The sequence below is a fragment of the Lacerta agilis genome, chromosome 7, assembly GCF_009819535.1.
Source record: "Lacerta agilis isolate rLacAgi1 chromosome 7, rLacAgi1.pri, whole genome shotgun sequence".
NCBI lineage: Eukaryota > Metazoa > Chordata > Lepidosauria > Squamata > Lacertidae > Lacerta > Lacerta agilis.
Window position 1 is genome coordinate 30647254 of NC_046318.1, and position 24079 is coordinate 30671332.

At 41.7% G+C, this 24079-nt stretch overlaps 1 protein-coding gene across 6 annotated transcripts; it reads right to left on the reverse strand.

The window, feature by feature from the left end:
- Window positions 1–879: 879 nt before the first annotated feature.
- On the reverse strand, window positions 880–20545 carry ADNP2 (ADNP homeobox 2). Of its 6 annotated transcripts, XM_033154737.1 has the most exons (6): window positions 19849–19945; window positions 9771–9890; window positions 6518–6607; window positions 3199–4056; window positions 3070–3165; window positions 880–3027 (listed from the first exon to the last, which is right to left on the reverse strand). In XM_033154737.1, exons 2-6 carry the CDS (start codon window positions 9876–9878, stop codon window positions 1087–1089), a joined length of 3093 nt encoding a protein of 1030 aa, XP_033010628.1. In that variant the 5' UTR covers window positions 9879–9890; window positions 19849–19945; the 3' UTR covers window positions 880–1086. The 6 variants fall into 6 exon arrangements, with proteins under 6 accessions (XP_033010628.1, XP_033010626.1, XP_033010627.1 ...); XM_033154735.1 differs by having other exon boundaries at window positions 880–3165; XM_033154736.1 differs by having other exon boundaries at window positions 3070–4056.
- Between the last annotated feature and the right edge of the window lie 3534 nt (window positions 20546–24079).

Below are 24079 nucleotides of genomic sequence, written 5' to 3' on the forward strand. Positions count from 1 at the left end.
TTAGACAAGGTTGTCATCTGGGTGACACAGGAAATAATTCAGCTACTGTAATGATAGCAAGAGCTTTCAATAAACATTGATTCAAATGCAGTGAGAAACTTGATTAAACTCAGGGCCTGCACTAGGCTAGTGTTGCTGAAGTCTTTGATCCCTTGCCCCAAACAAAAGTGGCTTGAGATTATTTGCTAACATAGACCAGAGCAGCCAGTGAAAAGCCTTCACAAAGTGTACATAGCCAAGTGCTGCCTGGAACAGTATGCTATGTCATCAGAGCTCCCAGCGAGCAATAGAGCCATATGAAAAGATCCCTAGGTTGTCATTATAGCTCAATAGCAAATGGACAGCTCCTCTTATTTATTCCCAAATGCAAATCAAGGATTATTAAACCAAAGTTTTAACTTCAGGGGGAGCAAAGTTGCCATTTTTTTATGTAAGCCTTCATAATTTCTTATTGTAAAACAAATAGTTTAGAAACTGCTTGCAAATCCTTGGCTTATGCATTTCATAACTAAAGGCAGCCATTAGGTCGAATTAATCAAAGTTTCTGCATTTGTTATAGCTGTCACTGGTAAATTTGTTGTTATTTGGGAGCACAATATGAAGATTAGGTTGTAAGTTAACCATGTTAATTTTAAAGACAGGGGAGATGGTTTTTTTAAGTTATGGCCCTCCTACTAGTTTTATTATTTTATCAAACATATTACTTTTAGAAACAATTTGTACTAAAAAAAAAAGCCAGGAAAATTGTTACACAATTGTATAAAAACCATAGGCAGAGAAAACTACCCCATGAACAGCAAAAAAGAACAAAACAAAAACCCAGAGCCTCAGGTATACTATACTGTACCCTACTGCCACAAAGAACACACAGCCCAAATGAAAGAGGCACTGCGTACTAATCTTTTAATAATCACAAGAAACTAAATCAGTGAGACAATTCAAAGAATCGAGTTGGAAGGACGCTGAGGGTCCTCAAGTCCAACCCCCTGCAATGCAGGAATCTGAACTAAAGCATCCATGACAGATGCCTGAATATGCAATCTTGATTGCCTTATATGAGTTTTTTTTTTTTTTACAAAATTTTTTTTACACATCTTCCGATTCACTTTTTAAGCTCAAACTGTGCTTCACATTTTTAAGTTCAGACATATTGAATCCCAAAAGCACAGATGGCTTAAGATTTTTTATTGCCCTTAGGCAGGTGTGTCTCTTTCTCCCAAAGAATGATGCAATGTCAACTTTCCAAGCACACAGACTAGATGACAGTAACTCTAACTCCTTTTTAGTGGGATACGGCTTCTTGTGAAAATAATCTGTAAGAAACAGTTTTTGAACTTCATTTGAGCACTGTTGGAATGGCTTTGGATTTAATGCTAAAATGTGAAGATTCTCAACGGAGGGCTGGCCCTTAGTTTCAGACTTATGATCAGTCTTTTGTCTCTTGGAAGGCACAAAATTCATTTCCTTAGCTGGAACTTGGGCTGTGCCACTGTCTATAATCAGGAACGGCTGGTCATCATTCATTTGGTCCTCTGCAACAGAATAAAGGTGATCTGATGGTTTCCTCTTTGTTGAGAGAGAAGGATCATCATGATTTTCACCATTCACAAGTGCCAGATCTTTCTTCTCATCGAGTTCAAGCTCCATCTTCACAGCTGGGGTGCTGTCTTTGGGAGCACTCCGGCAGCGAAGCAGATGCACAGCAATAGCAGTCAGAGTCATGTTGCCAGTATATACGCCGCAGCAGTGGATACATTTGAAAGCTGGGGTCTTTAAAATGGTGTGCACAGTTGGCATGATATGGTGCCTGTCCTTCAAATGGAACTCGTAGGCTTCTAGGCTAGTGAAAACACCATAACAAAAAGGGCAAGTTGATACTTTCTTATTGCCATTATTCATATCAGCAGTCTCATGTTGCAGTTTCATGTACAGAGGAATAAGTGTCCTTGAATTTACCCCAGCGAGTACTGCTAGGTGTACTTCTTTTTCACATAGTTCTTCTTTTACAGTTATGCTGAAGTCAAAGTGAGGAAACACCAGGTCACCTTCCGAATCACTCTCAAGTTGAAAACCTTTGTCATCATAATCTGCATGTAGTTTCTTCTTCCCCTTATGTACAGTTCTAGTATGATCCACAAGGCATTTTAGGTCGTGGAAAGTACTGGTGCAAAACAGGCAAGCTAATCCATGTATGAAAATATGTTTTATAAGCTCTGCCTGAGAGAGAAAACATTTACAAGAAAAACACCTGACCGTCTTATCTTTTAGCCATCTCAGAAAAGGTGCACAGGCTGCAACTTTGTCTGTATCAAGCTTGCCCGTCTTCCCTGAAGTGCATTTGTGAGCCACTTGCATGTGCACCTGATAGACGTTTGATGGGAAAAGCTCACTGCAAACAGGGCAAGTCTTCCACTGCTTGGCCTGTTTAAGGGCTAGGCTCATTGCAGAGGCAGAGACAGAAGTCTTCGCAAGGGTATTTGTGGAAGAAGTTACTACTGCAGAGGAAGGCACAGTAGCTGGAGCCTCAGACTGCTGAGTAACTGTATTAGACTGCATCAGCTGAACAGGCATCTGAGGAGGTGCAGCTGTCGTCATCCCACCACCCGCTGGCACAGGCATAGCTACTGAAACTGGGGCAAGGGTGTACGTAGGTATCCCATTAACTTGTCTGCCAGTTGGAATTAACTGTCGAAGGATAGGTCCCGCAGTCAGTAAAGTAGCATTCTGAGAAACTCCAGGTCTGACAGACGGGTTTACAGGAAGTACTCCTGGTGCAACAGGCTGATTGAACTGGAGAATCCCAGGTCCAACTGACTGGTTTACAGGAAGAACTCCAGGTGCAACAGGATGATTAAACTGAAGAACCCCTGGTGGGATCGTCTGGGTGACTGGAAGAACCCCAGGACCACTGGGCTGGTTCAAGCTACCAACAGGTCGGTTTACAGCAAGGACGCCAGGTGAAGAAGGCCTGTTTACTGGACCAGAGCTAGCCCCAATGGGTCTGTTCAGAGAACCAGCAGGCTGAGTTACAGGGAGAGCACCCGGCAAAACTGGACTGCCAACGGCCCTAACAGATTGATTAACAGGAAGCAGGGTAGGCCGGACAGGCCGAGTGAATGAAAGGACTCCTGGAGGAACAGTTCGACTTATGCTCCCAGGAGGCTGGTTTAGGCAGAGAATGTCAGGTCTCACTGGCTGCTTCACAGGAAGTCGATGAGAAACAAAGACTGGATGAGGAACTGCAGGCCGAAGAGTCACATTATTTGGACCTGCTTGGCTAGGCAGTAGTGTATTACATGACTGGGCAACTGAAGCTGACGATGGTGGATGTGTCAAGCTACTGGAGGCACTTGGTCCAACTGTGTTTGGGACTGCTTTTGTTGGCATCACATTCTGATTCACTGATGGAAGCGAAAGTTGGATACACGTAGGAGGTGAACCCACTGAAGCAGTGGTAGGTATCAGCGATGATGTGGCTCCAGCCGTGGAAGGCTTGGGCGCAATACTGACGGTATGCAGTGACTTTGCTTGTCCTTTTTTAGGCTGCACTGAAATTACAGGTCTCAATATATTCTCCAGGTCTTTGTGTACTTCAGATGTCAGGACATGGTATATTAAAGAATCCCGACTGTTTGCAAAAGCATTGCACTTTTTACAGTAGTGATCAGTAAAATTCTCTTCACTTTCATCAGGCCTCTCCTCAAAGTATGTGCTTATTAGGCTTTGGAAGTGGGTTACCAACACATGTTTCTTCGTATTATAGTATAATGTGTCTGTAAACTGACATTTCTGGCATATGAAGTTTACTGCATCACTCCGGAATTGTCTCATGCCACCACTCACATTATAGTTTTGAATTTTTTTCTTAGAGTGAAATATACGAAGGTGTTTTCCCACTACTTTGGAATGAGAAGCAAATGCACATTCTGGGCAAGGAACAACTAATTCTTGGTCAACTTCATCTTCATGGTAACGGTTCAAGTGGTTTTTGAAAGAAGAAAGAAATTTTGATGAGAACTTGCAGAGGCTACAGCAGTACGGATTTGTTCTGTATCTCTGAAAAACAAGAAAAGGGGGCAGTTACTTCAACTGGCATCTACAAGAGGCATATTTATGTTGATTGTCAAATAAAAATACCAAAGTTCTGAAAGGCACTATACTAATTTCAGTCAACATAAAAGTTTTTTCAGGCGATCAGAACTTTCCACATTCAAGAGAGTATTAACAAAAAGCCAACATCTTATGCATCTTATACACAACTTTCTCATCACTAATATGCTTGCATAACAACACAAACTGTATGCAGAACAAACAAAATGATGTAGATGTTTTATGTTGCTGTGCTGGCACACTGCAGATTATTCCAGCAAGACAAACAAACCAGAAGGAAAAGGGAAAAGGGTGCACACGGTCATGCAATAATCTAAAATCATGTTTCACTTCAAATAGAAGGGAATGGCAAATTCCCAGAGACATATACAGTGAGGGGGGAAAGTATTTGAGTCCCTGCTAAATTTGCCCATTTACCCTCTGATGAAGAAATGACCAGTCCATAATTTTAATGTACAATTTTTATTGTAGCTGTGAGAGACAGAACAACAACAGGAAAAGCCCCAGAAACCCAGAAGACAAAAGTCAAGAGATTGATGTGCATTATAATGAGTGAAATAAGTATTGGATCCCTTTGCAAAAAATGACTTAGTACTTTGTGGCAAAACCCTTGTTGGCAATTACAGAGGTCAGGCGTTTCTGGTAGGTGGCCACCAGGTTTGCATACATCTTAGGAGGTATTTTGTCCCAATCCTCCTTGCAGATCCTCCCCAAGTCAGTAAGATTTCAAGGCTGGTGCATAGCTACTCGAACCTTCAGCTCCCTCCACAGATTTTCGATGGGACCAAGGTCTGCTTCTTCTTGAGCCACTCCTTTGTTGCCTTGGCCATGTGTTTTGGGTCATTGTCATGCTGGAACACCAATCCTCGACCCATTTCCAATGCCCTGGCTGAGGAAAGGAGGTGCTCACCCAAGATCTGATGATACATGGTCCCGTCCATCATCCCTTCGATGCGATGAAGGTGACCTATCCCATTAGCAGAAAAACACCCCCAAAGCATATGTCCCCCTCCATGTTTGATGGTGGGGATGGTGTTCTTGGGGTCATAGGCAGCATTCCTCCTCCAAACACGGTGGTTGAGTTGATGCCAAAGAGCTTGATTTTGGTCTCATCGGTCCACAACACTTTCACCCAGTTCTCTTCTGGGTCATTCAAATGTGCATTGGCAAACTGCAGACGAGCCTGTACAGGCTCTGCAAGATCTATCCTTCATGGCATAGTGTGTTACCAACTGTTTTCATGTTGACTATGGTCCCAGCTGCCCTGAGATTACTGACAAGTTCCCCCCGTGTAGTTCTGGGCTGCTTCATCACTATTCTCCTGATCATTGCAACTCCACGAGATGAGATCTTGCATGGAGCCCCAGACCAAGAGAGGTTGACAGTTATTTTGTGTTTCTTCCATTTGTGAACTATTGTACCAACTGTTGTCAGCTTCTCACCAAGCTGCTTGTAGCCCAGTCCAGCCTTGTGCATGTCTACAATCTTGTACCTGACATCCTTGCACAGCTCTTTGGTCTTGGTCACGGTGGCTACTTTGGAATCTGCTGGATTGATTGCTTCTGTCGACAGGTGTCTTTTGTACAGCTACTGTAACGAGCTGGGATTACAGGTAAAATCTCTCCCTTACAGCAGGTGCTTCTAATCTCAGCTCGTTACACACAGTGAAGATACCAGGTAGCCTGACATCTGGCTGGTTGCTGGTTGATCAAATACTTATTTTCACTCATTATAATGCACATCAATCTCTGACTTTTGTCTTCTGGGGGCTTTCCTGTTCTTATGCTGTCTCTTACAGCTACAATATACCTACCATTAAAATTATGGACTGGTCATTTCTTTGCCAGAGGGGAAACGGGCAAATTTAGCAGGGGATCAAATACTTTCCCCCCTCACTGTATGAGTAAATGAAAAAACCTCAGATATCTGTCCAAGTTTATGGATCACCAAATTAGTCTGATAATGTAAGGAGGGGACTTTTCATGTGTCTTCCCCCACCCCATAGCCCCATTCAAAAACTGGGTGAAAATTTGGATTCTAGCCAACACAGAAAACAATGGGGGAAAGCTACTGCTTGGTGATCAGTTAGTCCACCAGGAAAAAATAATAGTTTCTTTACTCTTTGAGATCATCATTTTCAAGACCGTCATTTTCTTTTCATCTTCTAATCAGTCATTATAATGACATCCTAAAAAAAAAATACACCAAGTTCCATGTGAACTTAAGAAAAGCATGCACACCTCTTGCTATATTGCAATCAGCTTCTAAAATTGATAGCCATCTCAGAAATAGTTTGCATTGCACAGTTGATCCCATGCTGTATCACAAAGGCTAAAAAAAATCCACTAGGTATTTACAAACCAGTGGGCTCAAACAGCATTCTGAAGACACTAATGAATACACATACCCTTCTTCTGGTCACAGAATCCCAAAGAGACACATCACTCCACGAAGTGTTGCAGAAATATTTTTCTCCTGGGTCAAAACTTTTCAGAGTCTACGAAAAAACAAAGATTTCTAAAACAGCATGCAACTAAAAGAAAATCCTATTTTATACAATTCTAAATCAAGAAGTTCATTATATAAACTGCAGGCTGTATCCAATGCTTCTGCTCCATTCACTCACAACACACCCTTGCACAACAGGACTCCCCAAACACCAGCAAAAACTGCTCCAGAGAGTTGGGGGACCCTCTGAAGCAGATTTTAGGGGCTAGTGAGTAGAGGAGGCATAAGCACAGCTCTACTCACACAACACTGGATACATCTTCAAAATTAAAATTGTAATTTGAAAAAAAAAATGCTATGTCGCCTTTTTCCAATAATGGATTTCAAAGTGTGGTAAAGTTGTGAGCTTATCAGATCTTAAGGATTCCCCACACTACTTGCTTCTGTGTGGGTAATCTATAGTAGGTGACACTGAGCATGGAAGGTGCTCAGTCTCACAGCTAGAGTTTTTTTACAGCTTGTCTCCCCTGCCTTTCCAACACTGTTTAGATTTAAAGTCAAAACAAAATCGAAAATTCTTTCTAGTAGCACCTTAGAGACCAACTGAGTTTGTTCCTGGTATGAGCTTTCGTGTGCATGCACACTTCTTCAGATACCACACGAAAGCTCATACCAGGAACAAACTCAGTTGGTCTCTAAGGTGCTACTAGAAAGAATTTTCGATTTTGTTTTGACTATGGCAGACCAACACGGCTACCCACCTGTAACTAGATTTAAAGTTTAATACTTCTATTTCAAGTGCAGTTTATGCAATTTGGAGGTTTTAAATATTTGCAATTAATTGGGCTATACTTTTAAAGTGCACAATTTCTGGTGTATCTGAACAAGCTTTGCTTGTCAAGAAACTATAGTCATATCTCTGAAGTTAAAGTTCTGCGTGCTTGATGTAATGAAGTACCCTGATGGAATGTGTGTTTGTGACTGACCTTGATTTCACAGTTTAAAAAAAAATAACTAAAAAAAACCCTATGCATAATCTTTAATAAACCAGAGAGCTTCAAAGGAAACCTAGCCAGATGGACGAGGTATAAATAATAGTAATATGAAAATGAAGAAGAACTTGGGGGAACTTCAGTTTTTCCTAAAAGAATAAAGAATATTTTGCTCATCTGCTTGGCGCAAACTTTTAAGACTATCAACTTCTGTAAACAAAAAAACAGAAAATAGTGACAAATCATGGCAACAATGCATGGAAGGGTAGGTTTTCACTTCATAGCAATGAACTAGCCAGTAACTAGGGGTGGAGCAACAGCAATATGTAAATGATACCACAACAAAGCCAAGCACAGCTATCTGAATTGCTATACACATTTACAATGTGGCCCCGTTAGCTACATGTTAACTTAGTCATCTGTACAGTGGTACCTTGCAAGACGAATGTCTTGCTAGACGAAAAACTCACTAGACGAAAGGCATTCGCTAACGAAAGGGTGACTCGCAAGACGAATTTCCCTATGGGCGCGACTCGCAAGACGAAAAATTTTCACGTTTTTCCCCCCGTCAAACTGCGCTTCCCCCGTCCGTGCTTCGCAAAACGAAATTTTCGCTAGACGACAGCACTCGCAGAACGAATTAATTTCGTCTTGCGAGGCACCACTGTATTCACACTGTTGTTTCCAAACTCTACAACATCACCACCAGCTTCTGCTGCTTTTACACAGCAAAAAATACTATTCTATTCTTGTTTTACTTTTTCCTCAGTCTTTCCAAAATTCAGAAAACCATTAAAATATTATTTATCATGCATAACAAATAGTCAAAGCAAAACAATGACTAATACTCCTGTACAAATTCACCAGAAACTTGGTGAGGAAAGAGTTTTCTCATTGCCGAGATGCACCTGGCTGAATCTGGTGACTTCCCTATTAGTGTTACTGGGTAGATAGAACTTTGTGTATGAAAGAGCTCAGATTACAGCACTGGTCATGGGTCGCTGGTTGTGGTCATTATCAGGAAGGAGTGGATCCTTGAGTAACTGGAGTTACCTGAATACTTTGAGAAGAACTTGTCTAAGAAGACGTGGGGAATAGCCAGACTTCGGGACCAGAGGATTTTAAGTTGTTGCAGGAATAACTGCAAATTGGCTTGTGTGGACTTTGTTCAGCAAGGATTTTAAAGTACAGAAACCAGAAGGAGAAGCCTACATGTGTGTAAATATGAGGTGTATGTTTTGTGTGTGCTAAGTAAAACAACTGGTTGATGTTGGTGAGCTTAAGAGCTTTACTGAAACTTCCATAGCATGCACACCAATAGCAAAATATATAGGTGCTGAAGATAAACACGCGCTCCAACAGCTCCGCAGCAGCCACCAAGACAAAATTATCTGAGCAGAGCCCTACTAGCCCTTTATCCAGAAGGAAGCCCAGTCAAATCTCTGCTACCAGTGCCATAAAGACACACTTCCTCTTTCCCATTCTTTTCTCACAATAAAGGAGGAAGCAGGAATGCCCAGTCTTTTTAATTGACATGTGCATTCCCACTCCAAGTGAAAGCAGGGTGACTATATTTGAAGTAATCCTGTTTTAAAAATCTTGTTTTGAGCTTCACAGCCTCAGATTAACGTACTCAATGCAAATTTGCTTGAATCTGTAAGCTAAACAAAGATCTCTCATTCCATTCATATTTTCATGTGACCTATCATAGTTGGTCTTTTTTCTAGCTTTACAGGTGTTGAAAGAGTTGTGTATTCTGTAAATACTGCTTCCTGACAAGCCAAACTAGTTTGGTACTTCCTACTGTCTTCTGTGCAAACCAAAGCTTTCACTTCTATGTTTATTTTAAGAAAAATAGACACATGAAATATATCAAGTCTTGTTTCATAGGATGTAATCTAAGAGTCATCCTAAATGAAATATAAAGAAAATGTATTAAATAAATAAATAACTGAAGAGTTCAAATCTGCAAACATCTCTTTAAAAAAGAGAGTCAATATGCATGCTACAAGTAAATCCCCAAACTGAATCCTATAAAAAGACAGTTGCAAACCTATGATCACTCACACAGTGACTTACAGAGGATCTCATGAGGTTTTACTCATGGACAATTGTACTGGAATTGGTTTTCCACTCCTCTTTTTCAAGCAATATTTCCACACTTATAGACTCATCAGCTCACTTAAGAAGAATGACAATAGAGAACTATAAGGATCTTACCTGAAGTAACTCCTGGCAGCTGTCAAGCCCAATATCCTTTAGAATACCCTTTACTTTCTTCCGAGCCTTCCTTATATTGTCAAGATTTTGCACAGGAATTTGAAGCATGTTGAATTTTGCCTAGAAAACAAGGTGACAACAACATATATACATCATTTTGTTAAATGTAATATTTCAAATTATGCTTATGCATTTATAAAATTCAGATTAATCTGACTTTCATTACTGAGTATTTCAACAAATGAGTATATTTGTAGATTTTACACTTTCTGTGGCAGACAACAAATAATACATATGCAGCTGTATTTATCACAGGAAGGTGATTCCTGTGCACACTTCCCTGTGAGTAAGTGCCACTGAACACAATAAAAATACAGCAGCACTACCTGTACATAGGGTGGATTTGATTTAAATCAAATTGATTTAAATCACTAGTCAGTAAGACGATTTAAATCATTTTTTTTACAGAAAGACTCATTCTTCCTGGTATAATCTTAATATTTACAACCAGATGAAGGTTTCATTTTTGGAATAATAAATTTTCAGAGTAGTTTTTACAGTTATATCAAAAATTACTGATTTGGTTATACTATAAGAAATACAAAGACAGGTAATTATGAAATTATTGTTTATATTGGGATAACTTTTCTGCTGTACTTTATTGAAAGGAGAAAAATAATTTCCTTAATAACAATTTAAACTATTTATTTAACTAAAACAATAACATTATAGCATATGTATCCATGTTTGTTAGCTGATGTGGTTAAACGAAACCAGACTGAGTTTTAGCACACATGAAAAACTTAAAACAAATCCTTATTTCTTGGTGAATAGCCTTTGGACCATAATGTAACTTAAATAGCAAACTATCTTTAGAAAGCTTTTTGTCCAAAAGCATTTTATTTTAAATCTGTTTTAAATTTAAAAAGCCCGATTTAAATAATAAAAAATTCAATTTTTTTTTTAATCATTGATTTCTATCCACCATGTCTGTACATGAATGCTACTGCTCAAGTTCTTTATTGCTGAAGAGGTGCAATTCTGCTGTTGCAACATTAACAAGAGAACCCAAATATAAAATTGCAAGTGGAGACCACCACAAAACGTCAGTATTTTCCTTCCAGCATCTATTTGTCTGAAAAAGTTGCTCAAAGTACTATGTTACTGAAATGTAAGTAGTAATCTGTATTCAGAGTTTAGAAGCCAAACTCAAGGTGTGAATTTCAGATACACACCTCTTTAGTTTGATTGCCATACATTGCCAAGTGATACGTCACAATACTACCTGACAAAAATTAGCTACATCTTTCAAGACATATGTGCATGCTAGGCAACACCACCACCAAACAATCCATAGGGTACTTTTGAGCCTCGTAGGAAGAAGAAAAGAGGGAGAAATGGGACTGCCTGTAGCACAAGTGGATTATAATATTGCACCCTTTAGTCTGGCATAAGGCATTTGGATTTCTCATAACTACTTGGGATAAACTGGCAGCTGGCTGACCTTGAGCATTGCATACAGTAAGGACTGTTTTGAAAAGCGCCTGAGACTGACTGACTAACCTTGACTCCGTTGCTCAGAAAAAAATTGTTTAAAGTTATGGAAGAAGAGAAGGGAACACCAGCTCAATCAATTGCAGCTAGAACAAAACAAAGGAAAGGCTCTCTCAAAACATTTGAGGAGCAAGTTCTGTCTTGGCAGTTTTAACAGCAAGTGTTAATTCTCATACAGAAAATTTGAAAGCCAACACAGAAAGCATTAATCGTATGGGACAGTAGCTGGGATTGTTGAAGGAAGAAATTAAAGACACTAAAACACAAGTGACACAGGTGAAGTCAAGGGTTAGCAATTTGGAGACAGTAAGAGTGCAGGATTTGGAACGACAACAAGAAGCTGCACAAATTGCTATTGCTAATTTACAATTGAAGGAAAGGGAGGCAAATCTGCATTTAAGGGGGCAGCCAGAATTGGAACAAGGAGATTTAAAACAATTTCTAATTCAACAATTCACAGATTTCTAGGATCTGGAAGAAGAAATCGCAAAAACAGTGGTAAAGGCCTACAGATTTGGTCCCAAAGGAAGGAAGGGTGCAAAGATAGTCAATGACTGTATGATTGTTTTCCAGAATAGAGAGCAAAGCGACAAGATTTTAAGCCTTCATTATAACAAGAATTTGGAAGTTGAAAAGCAGCCAATTATTCTTTTTAAAGATATTCCTAAATTCTTCCTTGATCTTAGGGGGAATTTTACAGATTTGACATCAGCCCTGAAGAGGAAAGGGATCTTCTTTCGTTGGGAGTTCCCCCAAGGCATTTCCTTCAAATACAAAGAGAAGAAAATTAAGATAAAATCAGTAGAGGATAAAAGGAAGTTTTTGGACAAGCACGCGGCAGATTTTGAAGACAGAAGTCAGGCCCTGACATCTACAGGTCTGGGATTAGGCTAACTGCCAGAACCCTTACTGAAGGCCGGACTGGGTGCAGCAGAGGAACTACTAGGAGCAACAGCAGCAGGACCAGGTGTTGTCTAGCAAAGATGGCCTTAAGAATTATAACTTGGAATGTTTGAGGCCTTAATTTAAGGGAAAAAAGGAACCAGGTAAATCATGTGCTAATGAAGCAAAATTTAGTTATAATATGTTTGCAAGAAACACATGTAATGAGGACACATAGAAGAGTATTACAAAATAAAAGCTTAGGCCCAGAATTTATCTCTTCAGACAAGGTGAAAAAGAGAGGAGTACCATATTTTTTGCTCCATTAGACGCACTTTTTCCTCATAAAAAGTAAGGGGAAATATCTGTACGTCTTATGGAGTGAATGGTAGTCCCTGGAGCTGAATTGCCCAGGGGACAAAAGAGGATCATGCTTTTTATTTTACAAAGAGAAAAGTGGGTGTTGAAAGGACCCCGCTCAGCAGCTGATCAGCAAGAGATTGTGAGAGAGATAAGAGTCCCGGCTCCCTTTCAGCCCCGCCCCCTTACCCAGGCCTCTTTTGTTGAATGTGCTGCAGAGGGAGGTTGTTTGTTTCCCCAGTGACATGTGACTGGCTGATTAGATTATCTGTCTGGAAACTGTAGAAGACTCCCTTTCCTTTAGAAGCTGCAGAAATGTGAGTTGAACCCCATAAAAACGGGGCTTTTCCTCTTTGCTTTTCCCCCTTTGCAAAAAAAGCTGCAAAACTTTTAGCTGGTCCTCAAAAATACAGGGCTTTTAGAGGAGGAAAACCAGAAAAATATTTTTTTTCTTGTTTCTTCCTCTACAAACGAGGTGTGCCCTATGGTCCGGTGCACCTTATGGAGCGAAAAATATGGTAGTAATTTATGTAAAGGAGAAACATAATCCAAAAATGTTGTTCAAGGATGAAGAGGGAAGATACGTTGTGGTAGAAATTACAGTGCAAGGCGAAAAAATTTTGATTCTGGGAATCTATGCTCCAAATGAAGCTAAAGTGGACTTTTATAAGAAAATACAGTGTACTACTGGACTATATGGACTATAAATAAATATGTATGGGACACCTGAATGGAGTGGTGTCTACAATGATGGAGAGATCCCAAAGGACCAAATTTTCTAATGATGGAAGACTTCCAAAGACTTTCTTTGATATGGTGGACAATCTAGATCTTATAGATTCATGGAGGTTGAGAAATCCAATGGAAACGGAACCTACGTTTTTTTGAGAGGCAAAAATGTCATGGAGTAGATTGGATTATATATGGATATCTAAAGATCAAGTAAATTACTAAAGTGGAAATTTGTCCAAAGATGTGTTCGGATCACAATGCAGTATAATTAGAACTAAAACTGACTCCTCAGGGTTCGTTTAGATGGAGGATGAATGACTCTTTGCTGAGAAATGGAACAATTATTGAGAAGGCCCAAAAAACCCTAAAGGATGATTTGGGACGCAAGTAAAACTGTAATGAGAGGATTCTTTATACAACAGAATGCAATAAAGAAAAAGGAACAGAATATAAAAAAAAGATTCGATTCTGAAGCAAATTAAAGAAAAGGAGAAGGAATTGAGAAGTAAGCCGAAGGATCAACAGATCCAAAAGGAAATAAAGGTTCTCCAGGTTCAATATTCTAATCTGATAAATCAGGAGATAGAATGGAAATAAAATTGATGAGGCAAAAGACTTTTGAATCTGCAAATGTGGTAAATTATTGGCTTGGCAATTAAAAAAGAGACAGAAACAAAATACAATCACCAATATAACAGTGGAAGATAAAAATATAGAGAACCTGACGGAGATCAGAAGATGCTTTCAGAAATTTTACAAACATTTGTATAAAGAAGATAACCAGCATAGAGATAAAATACAACAATTTTTGGACAAAAATGGACTGCATAAACTACCAGAGGATAAAAGAACCGTACTCAATCACCCAATCACAAGACAAGAAGTAGAGAAAGCAAGGTTTCAAACTTTGAGATCTTTTATAGAATCTCCTGGGAGATTGAAGTGTTCTCCTACTGGTTTCTCTGTCTTGTGATTCCTGATATCAGATTTAGTAGCTGTCTTAATACAAAGTAGCTGTCTTAATACAAAGAAATTTCAGAAATAGACTGGAAAGAGAAGTGGCTGAATTGCAACTAATCACCAAACTTAAAACCATGGAGAAACCTGGTCTGAACAAAGACATTGGATTCTTATCTCATTATACATGACAAAGCTATCTTTAGCCATCTCACCCCTTGCCTTCCCTGCAAGACTAATTGCAAGGTGCGGCTTCCACTTAACCGCAGGAGCTTCCTGCACTCAAGTGGAAGCTGCGCCGGATGTTCGGCTTCTGAAAAACGTTCGAAAACCGGAACATTTACTTCCGGGTTTTCAGTGTTCGGGAGCCAAATTGAACGAGTACCAAGGTGTTCGAGAACCAAGGTGTGACTGTATACCTGAATGTAAATTACCTGATGCAAAACTGAAACTTTTCAGTTGGCAAGTAAAGAATAATACCATCAACTGACTACAATAAAATATTCCATGAAGCCAAGAATGTTCTTTTGTATGTAGTGACTTCTAAAAACTGATTTGAAAGCTTAGTATTAAGAGTGTCTTTTTATATGGCTGTTTCAAGCACTTCTTTTTCCAAAGAACAGAGATTGTTCAAGGATGTATTTGTAGTAGCTGCATTAAATATTCCAACCAGAATTACATCTAGTGTCTAACAATCTTCTCTAACTCAATGTGATGGGCATGGAAACTTACTTCCTGTATAATAAAGCCAGCCTATGATGTCATGTGACAAAGACACATGAGAGCAGAAGAAGCAAAGCAGGCTGGGAAGTGCTCGGACTGCACAATCATTTGGGCCTACTAAAGTTATTCAGGCCTAACTGTTGAGTAACTCTGACATGTGACTCATTCTCCTTAAAAGTAGCAGCCATTTCCTCTCTGTGTTCTCAGTAAGATTTCAGTCAGAGTCAGTCTGCCTCAGTTGTGAGCAGTCAGTATGTACCGGTAATCTCAGTCAACTGTTTGAAACCATGTTGTTTATGAATAAGTTTACTTTAACTCAGTAAAACTCTTATTCTTTCACTGAAAAACTCTGCATTATTAATTTACGTTGTGCAACATATGATTCTTCCCTCATAACTGCTTGCCTTTAACCTTGTAACTTCAAATTTATTGCACACAAATAAGATATAACCACCTTGTATTGAATTACTCATCACGGGTGACCAGGAATTCCATGCAGGCACATTCATGGAACTTCATCCAGGTGAGTGAGCAGGCTGGTGGAGGGGGACAAATAACTGTGTGCCTCTTCTGTCAGCTCATGCGTCTTCTATGCTAGGAAACAAAGTACCTTCCTCCCAGGCTTGCATGGAAATGCAAGAGGGTCAGAGAAATTGCTCTGTCCATGCTCCATCAGCACACTCAGCTTCCACAACAGCTGTGGAGTGGAGGAAGCAAAGACCCTTACTTCCTGACCAGCACAGCAATGAAGCTAAAATATGCAGTCCAATGAGGAACCCATGAATTGCTCCAATCCTTTTAAAAAAGCCATTGCCACATCTTATTTTTAAAAACTTACATCCTATGCTTCATTCGCAGTCACAATAGTGTGGCAGTGAATTCTGTAAGATGAAACATGTTGCCTTAATTATTTACTGTTTTACCCTCAGCCTAGTACCAATCAATTTCATCAGGTGACTCCAAGTTCAATTTCCCCCATCATTTCTAATTTTATAAGCTATCAATGTTCAGGTTTTTCATATTTTTGTTCAGTGCTAGCCACAAGTTATTCATTATTCAGCTAACACATTTTTTGCAAAAGCCATATCACGGCATAATCAGAGGATGAAATGCACATACAAACAGAAGACTGCAATACTAAATAGCCAGTGTGGTGGGATTCCAGCAGGTGGAAGTAGCAGGCAAAGTTTCCAGTGCAACTGGATGCAACCAAAGCTTTCAAAACATACCCAGCACTATGCATGTAATTCTTCCTTTTCCATCCCCTGAGCATGCTGTGGCTACTTAGAACTGTTGTCTAAGAGAACAACACATTGCATTGGTAAGCGAGTAACTGCCATGCATAAGCTAGTTAACTGTGCTATGCACAGCTGCTTCCTTAGCAGTATCTGACTGGAGCTGACAAAGGTCAAAGCAAGGAACCTTCCCACAGTGCAGCCCACCACAGACATGCCTGCTCTCCATCTTGAACCATGTGCCAGGCTCCTCTTGAACTCTGTTCCTGGGTTACATGCTTGGTGCCTGAGCTTTCATAGGTAAGGAGACAAAAGTGTCTACGTTTGGCCTGAGAGCACTGAGATGGAAGGTAAGCTGTGCCTACTAGAACAAAGAACTTTCTCCTCCTTTGTTTCTCTTGTCTGCATTTATTCGGAAAGCATGTGAGACACAGTCATTCAACAACACAGTCATTCAACATTCAACACAGTCATTCACCTTCTGACTCAGGGTCTTGCCTCTGATGTAGCCCCCTAAAATTGTGGACCCCTGAGCACATAAGAGGGAAAAGCCCACCATAAATCTACATCTTCAGCTGCTTCAGAACCAGATCTCTCTAGAGCTTGTATGCAAGACCTGGAGTGGAGTTGCTCCTGACCATAGTGAACTGGAAAACATAATTCCTGGACTGGACTGCTCCACTTTATACAGGTCACCACTTTCTTATGTCAGAATAAGGTTTTGCATAACAACATAATCAAAATGGTGGGATGTGGGTGGTGCTGTGGTCTAAACCACTGAGCCTAGGGCTTGCCGATCAGAAGGTAAGCGGTTTGAATCCCCGTGACGGGGTGAGCTCCCATTGTTTGGTCCCAGTTCCTGCCAACCTAGCAGTTTGATAGCACGTCAAAGTGCAAATAGATAAACAGGTACTGCTCCAGCGGGAAGGTAAATGGCGTTTCTGTGCGCTGCTCTGGTTCGCCAGAAGTGGCTTAGTCATGCTGGTCACATGATCCAGAAGCTGTACGCCAGCTCCCTCGGCCAGTAAAGCAAGATGAGCACCGCAACCCCAGTCGTCCGCAACTGGACCTAATGGTCAGGGGTCCCTTTACCTTTATAGTCAACATGAGACAGAAAATATTCCAGTGCTTTATTTTTCCATGAAAAATGTTCTGCTTCATAGGCTCAATAGTAACAGTTACCCCTTAAAATATGATGTTAGGCAAGCAAAGTTTTTAACCATTGTTTACTATATACGTATAAAATAAACAAGCATATTAAATTAGATCTCTATAGGAAATCAGAAAAAAATTCTATGGAAACTGAAAATATTCCAATACAAATTCCACTATGTTAATTAGCCGAATTTGCATTGGAAGAAATTCCATTCCAAAACTTTCCAGAAAATCTACTTCACTGAATATTAAGGGCCAAAGAGCTGACAGAGCTAAATGACGTAAGTTAGAGCAGCAGTGGAGTTACAAGACCAAGACCAAAAGAACCATAAGGAAATTTTACATTTACATCAGTGCACAGGAGAGAACGTCACTTCACTCAAAGCCTTGCCTTGGCTACAATTCCAATTGCTGAAACAATAATTTGTCATAGAACATGAATGGTGTTTTGTCTCTTAAGCAGCAAAATTCCATGACAGATCTCTCCTGCTCTTCCTCGTTTCAAGATCATGATCTGAAGAACAATTCTGTGCACAACGACATTTGAGAGCTGCTCCACAGTTTGAACTTAAAATGTGAAGATGCATTAAACAATTTTTTAAAACTAATATAAGGCCATCAAGATTGCATATTCAAGCCATCTGTCATGGATGCTTTAGTTGAGATTCCTGCATTGCAGGGGGTTGAACCATATGACCCTCAGTCTTTCCAACTCTACAGTTCTATGATTAACCTGACGTCATTCAGCATGTCTACTCTGGAATGAACACTCAAGCCAAGACAGCCATGACACACACTAAGTTTTCTAAAAAAGACTACACTGATACACCTGCCTGCAGAAATACCAAGTTTCCACATAGAATTTATGAGCTCCTGAAGAGCTTACTACATCAGCTAGAAGAGAAGGGCAGAGGCTGGAGAAATAACTGAGTAGATGGGTGTCCTTTTCCCATCCTCCGCACTCCCTGGGAAATGCACCAAACCTACTGCACCTGGAGCCAGGTGCGGAAAGTGCAGCTAACTGCTTAATGGGACACAGCTGTGGGGAGCCTGAGGACGGTCCATCCACCTTGGTGCCTGCCCATAAACGCAAGCCCTGCCCAATAGACAGTAAAGCAGCTGCAGGAGAAAGGGCAAAGGCTGCAGAAGGAACTGTGAATGGAGGGGTGGCTTATTTGTATCAGCAATGCATTAATGCAATTATTTGTTAACTGTATTTCTGTATTATTGTTCATTGCTGTTTCAGTTTACTTCATTTAAAAGATTTTTTAATATATTGAGCTGCATATAAATGGAGTAAAGAAAAAAACAATTCTTTAGTAAAAAGATAAAGAGGGCAAAATCAAAGAAACAAAATGTGTCTATGAGCTGCAAAGTGTTACCTCTCTTATTTTCCTTATCTCACCTGTATGTGAGCACAGGACTTCACCCCTCCTCTCTTGTACAGTACTGTCTCCACTGCATCTTTGGTTGTCATCTTTCCTGATTATCTCCCTTTCTTAATCTAACTGTGGGACAGCAGCACATTTGCAAGGGAGTCAAGTTCAAGCCTTTACAAACCTAAAATGTCATGATCTCCCCAGCTGCCATATGGTTAGCCGCTAGGACCAAAGAGAGGCATGCACTTCTAAGGCCATACAGACACATGACTTTGTGAAAAGGGTTCTGGATTCCAGGTCTCAATGGAATATGAGTTCTCTCACAGACTCTTCCATTTGTGCATGGAAATACAGATCACTTGCTGGAAACAGACCAATCACACATACAGTACCATAGTGACTATTAAATGCAAGATCCTAAAATATGAAACGCTATCGATCAACCCTCAAGTCTTGGGACCAGAAAAGTACCACATTAGCCAGCAACCACTCTATAAACAGCCTCAACAGCTTGCTCCAGTCCATCTCTCTAACTCAAATGCCGTTAATGCGAAAACACAATTCTATTTAGCTTTAAGCAACCGGTTTTGTATTCCAAAATGTTTTTTTTTATTTAAAAAAAATGGGTCTAGCGTTGGCCACCCCCCAAAGACGCATGGGAGAGTTTACAGGCTTCCTGAAATCACTGAGGTTCCACATGAAGGAGAGCGGCAGAGCTGGTGGTGTTAAACGCGTAATAATAATACTGTAATAATAATAATAGTAATGCAAACCCGAATGCCTCACGACATTCCATCCTCCGAGGAGCCCCCGGACCTTATTTATGCCCCTCAGCTATTGGAGCTGGTGGCAGCGCCGGGGAGGAGCGAGCAGGCTGGAGGGAAGAAGCCCTTTCTTCCATTCGCGGCTCTCCCCCCCCCCTCCCTCCGCGCCCGCGGGAGGGAATGCGGGTTTCCCCCACGAGGCTGGGGTTGCCCTCTGGCTGTGGCTTGGCTGGCAGCGCACCCAGGCGGCTCCTGCCAAGGCGGCCTGAGGGGGGCGGAGGCCGCCCTGGACACCAGGGAGCCCGGGCCCACCGAAACGCCGCAGTGTTGCACCTACCTGCCCGGGCGGCAGGGGGAGCCCGCTGCCTGCCCGCCGGTTCTTGCACTCTCGCCTCCCCGAGGCGCTTGGCCGCGTTGCAGCCTCCGGCGCCGCCTCCTCCTCCGCCCGCGGCCGCTTGCTTGGTCGGCCGGCTGCTCGGTCACTCCTTCCGCGGCCGCCCCGCCCTGCCCCGCCTCCTGGTCTCGACCTGCAGCCCGCGCTCAGTGGCCCAGCAGGACGGGCAGCGGCGGCGGCGGCGGCGGCAGCGGCAGCAGGACCAGGACCAGCCGCAGCATCCTCGCCCCGGCCGCTCGCCCTGCAGCCGTGCAGCGTCGGACCCAGTGCCCCGCTCAGCCCCACTGAACCCGCGCTCCCATCCACCCACCTCCGGCTGCTACTCCTCCCTCCTTCCCAAGCCAGAAAGAGAAAATGGCGCTCGATTTGTCCAAGGAAGTGACGTCGGCCCTCATTTGCATGCCAGTCGGTGGACCAATGGGGAAACGCGTGGCCCATGGCTCCCATTGGTTCCCTCCATCAGCACCAACTCTCCAGGAAGGATGGTGTGGCTTCTTGGGAGCGCTCTGGGAGAGCTATAGAGGTGTCTCCCCCTTAAACTACTCACCTGTGCCCTCCACTTCCCTTCACTTGCTCTGGCACAACTCCTGGAACAACTCCGAAGTGGAAACTCCCGCGTGATTTCGTGCTATGACGTCATTGTTGAGGGGCGTGGCGCTGTGATGTCATATCATGTGATGCCACCACGTGGCCATGCAGTATTTCCCTTGCCTATTTCAGTGTTGTGGAAGCCTTGCTTGCAATCAGTATGTTGGTGAAATCCCACCTTACAGCCAGCAGCCAATGAAATGCTGACATGTCAAAAAGCTTTGCATCTCATTGGATGAGGGAACCACTGAAGCTTCTGAGGGAAAGTGTTTCACAAGGTTCACACTTTTCAACAGCACATACACCTTGACATACAAAAAAATGAGGAATATTCTTTCCTGTGCAAATCCTGTGCATTTAAGTTTTCCTCAAAGAGCAGGAAGAAGGATAAACTAGATTGTCTATCATAACTTCATAAGAAGATTGTTCATGGGCCTTAGGAACCATTGTGAAATGTTAATGAGGACCACTATATGATGGATGGAACCACCAACCAATAAATGCAACTAGAGCAGAACACAGACCAATCCTTGTGGAGCATCTCAGCTTAGTTCTTACGAGGCAATTTAATATTTTATATCTTTCTTGGTCTTGGGTCTTTTAAGGTCTTGGCTTTTCCCAAGGAACAATCAATAATTAATGAATATCAAACCAACGTACAACTCCAACTTTCCTTCTTAGCCTAATGTGCTGATCTGTTGAAGAACTGCTAATCTGAGTGACAGCAACAAAATATGACTTTCATGATTCTGTCTACCCAATGTGCAGGAATTTTTTTGGGGGGGTGACTATATAAGATATATTTGAAATATGGTATCAGTATTGTTATAATACAATGGCAAGAGGTAAGCAAGTTCCATTGTAATTAAACGTATTATAGGCAACAGAAGAGGTAGCCAACATGGGGCTCTCCATGTGGTGTTGGGCTCCCATCAATCTCAGCCAAGGATGGTCATGGATGATGGTCAACAATATCACTTTGACTATACCTTGGCAATAGTACACTTGGTGATGTTTGGAACATGGAACACTGAACTACCTGGATAGGTTACTTCCCATGAAACTCCTGTTATTTCCAATTCATGTGCTATTGTTTACCCACATTGTTAAAGAGATGCAGGATCAGCCCATGCAGAAACAGCTTCCACGCAAGAGATCATTTGGAACAGACTGAGACCCTACCTGCCTGTGCACTGTCTCGACAGGGTGGTACATGCTCTGGTTATCTCCCACTTGACTTCTGCAATGCACTCTATGTGGGGCTACCATTGAAAGGTACTTGGAAACTACAACTAATCCAGACTGTGGCAGCTAGACTGGTGACTGGGAGCGGCCACCAGGACCATATAGCACTGGTCCTAAAGGATCTACACTGACTCCCAGTACATTTCCAAACACAATTCAATGTGTTGGTGCTGACATTTAAAGCCCTAAAAAGCCTTGGCCCTGTATACCTGAAGGACCTCCTCCATCCACATCATACAGCCCAGACACTGAGGTCCAGCTCCAAGGGCCTTCTGGCAGTTCCTTCACTGCGAGAAGTCAAGTTACAGGGAACCAAGGCAGAAGGCCTTCTGAGTAGTGGCACCTACCCTGTGGAACACCCTCCCATCAGATGTCAGAGATAAATAACTATACAACTTTTAGGAGACATATGAAGGCAGCCCTGTAAGGGACGTTTTTAATGTTTGGTGTTTTATTATGCTTTTATATTTGTTGGAAGCCACACAGAGTGGCTGGGGCAACCCAGTCAGATGTGCAGGGTATTACTACTACTACTACTACTACTACTACTACTACTACAATAATAATAATATAGACTGTAGTTGGGGATGAGAACTGAGCAGCTTTAAATAGGGACTAAACACCTGAGCTTCATTCAGAGAGTGGCAAAGAACCTTTTCAAACACCTGAAAACAACACATGACAACAGTAGGAAAGGGTTGTATTTCAGACTGAGACTGCCTTGCTTGTCTGGATTGATGACCTTTGTCAGCAGAAAAACAGGAGTATGACCCTACTAATTCTCCTGGACTTCTTAGATGGTTTTGATACCACTGATGATGGTATTCTTCTGTCTGACATATGTTAGGCATTGGAGGGCACTATTTTGCAGTCATGCAGCTCCTACCCGATCAGAAGATTCCAGAAAACGATGATGGGATGACATTCTTTCCCAATAAGCCTTGTTCACGGTGTCCTACAGGGACTATTCTGTCTCCCATGCTTATATGTTCATGAAACTACTAGCAGAGGCAATCTGGAGTGGGTTGTCCTTGTAATGCTAACAACACCAAGCTCTCTTTCTCCTTTCCATCTGAACCAGATGTCTTCCTTGAACATCTGGTTGGTGTCAGAAGCAGGCTAGATCAAAGTAAACACAGTGATATATATACTCCAGAGAAGTTTCAGATACTAACAATGGATGGTTCTAAAGTCAAAGAAGTGGTAGAATGGTCTGTCCTGTATGGAATCACACTCCCACTGAAAGAACAAGTTCACAGGTTGGAAGGAAGCCTTGAATACAGGGTTCCTGCTTTCTCGGGTGAAGGCTGTGGCCAAGCTTGCATCTATCAGTTCTATGCTTTTCTGGAAAAGAGACTTTGCAACTGCATGACCTGGTGACCTCTTGATTGGACTATGTTACTCTGCTCCACATAGGACACCCCATGAAAGCACTTCTAAAAGTTCAGTTTAGCAAAAATGTGTCAACAAGTCTGGTGAAGGGAGATAGCCACCAGGAGCATTAATACTACATGCGTTCCACTCGTTTCCAATCTGTTTGGGGCTACTTTCACAGCGCCAGCAGTTCTTACATTTGAAGCCCTATACAGTGTAATTCCTTTTTGCTTAGTGGCATGCCTATTTCCATATGTATCTCCCTGATCAACAAGGCTCTGCTGAAGGTGCTGCTGCTTTGAGAAACTAGGTTGACAACTAAAAGAATGTTCTCCCTTGCTGCCCCATGTATATGGAATTTGTTACAACTGAAGATTCATCAGATATGACAACTTAGCCCATTCATATGGACAATTAAGTATAATTGAGCTGTAGTTCATTGCAGTCCATGGGACTCTCAAGAGTCTCCTCCAGCACCATAATTCAAAAGCATCAATTCTTCGGCGATCAGCCTTCTTTATGGTCCAGCTCTCACTTCCATACATCACTACTGGGAAAACCATAGCTTTAACTATACAGACCTTTGTCGGCAAGGTGATGTCTCTGCTTTTTAAGATGCTGTCTACGTTTGTTATTGCTTTTCTCCCAAGAAGCAGGTGTCTTTTAATTTCGTGACTGTTGTCATCATCTGCAGTGATCACGGAACCCAAGAAAGTACCACATTTTTTGCTCCATAGGGCGCACCGGACCATAGGGCGCACCTCGTTTTTAGAGGAAACAAGCAAAAAAAAAATTTTTTTCCTGGTTTTCCTCCTCTAAAAGCTGTTTTTTTAGGATCAGCTAAAAGTTCTGTAGCTTTTTTTGCAAAGGGAAAAGCCCTGGTTGTTTTTTTTTTTTTTTTTTTTTTGAGAATCAGCTAAAAGTTTTGCAACTTTTTTTTGCAAAGGGGGAAAAGCAAAGAGGAAAA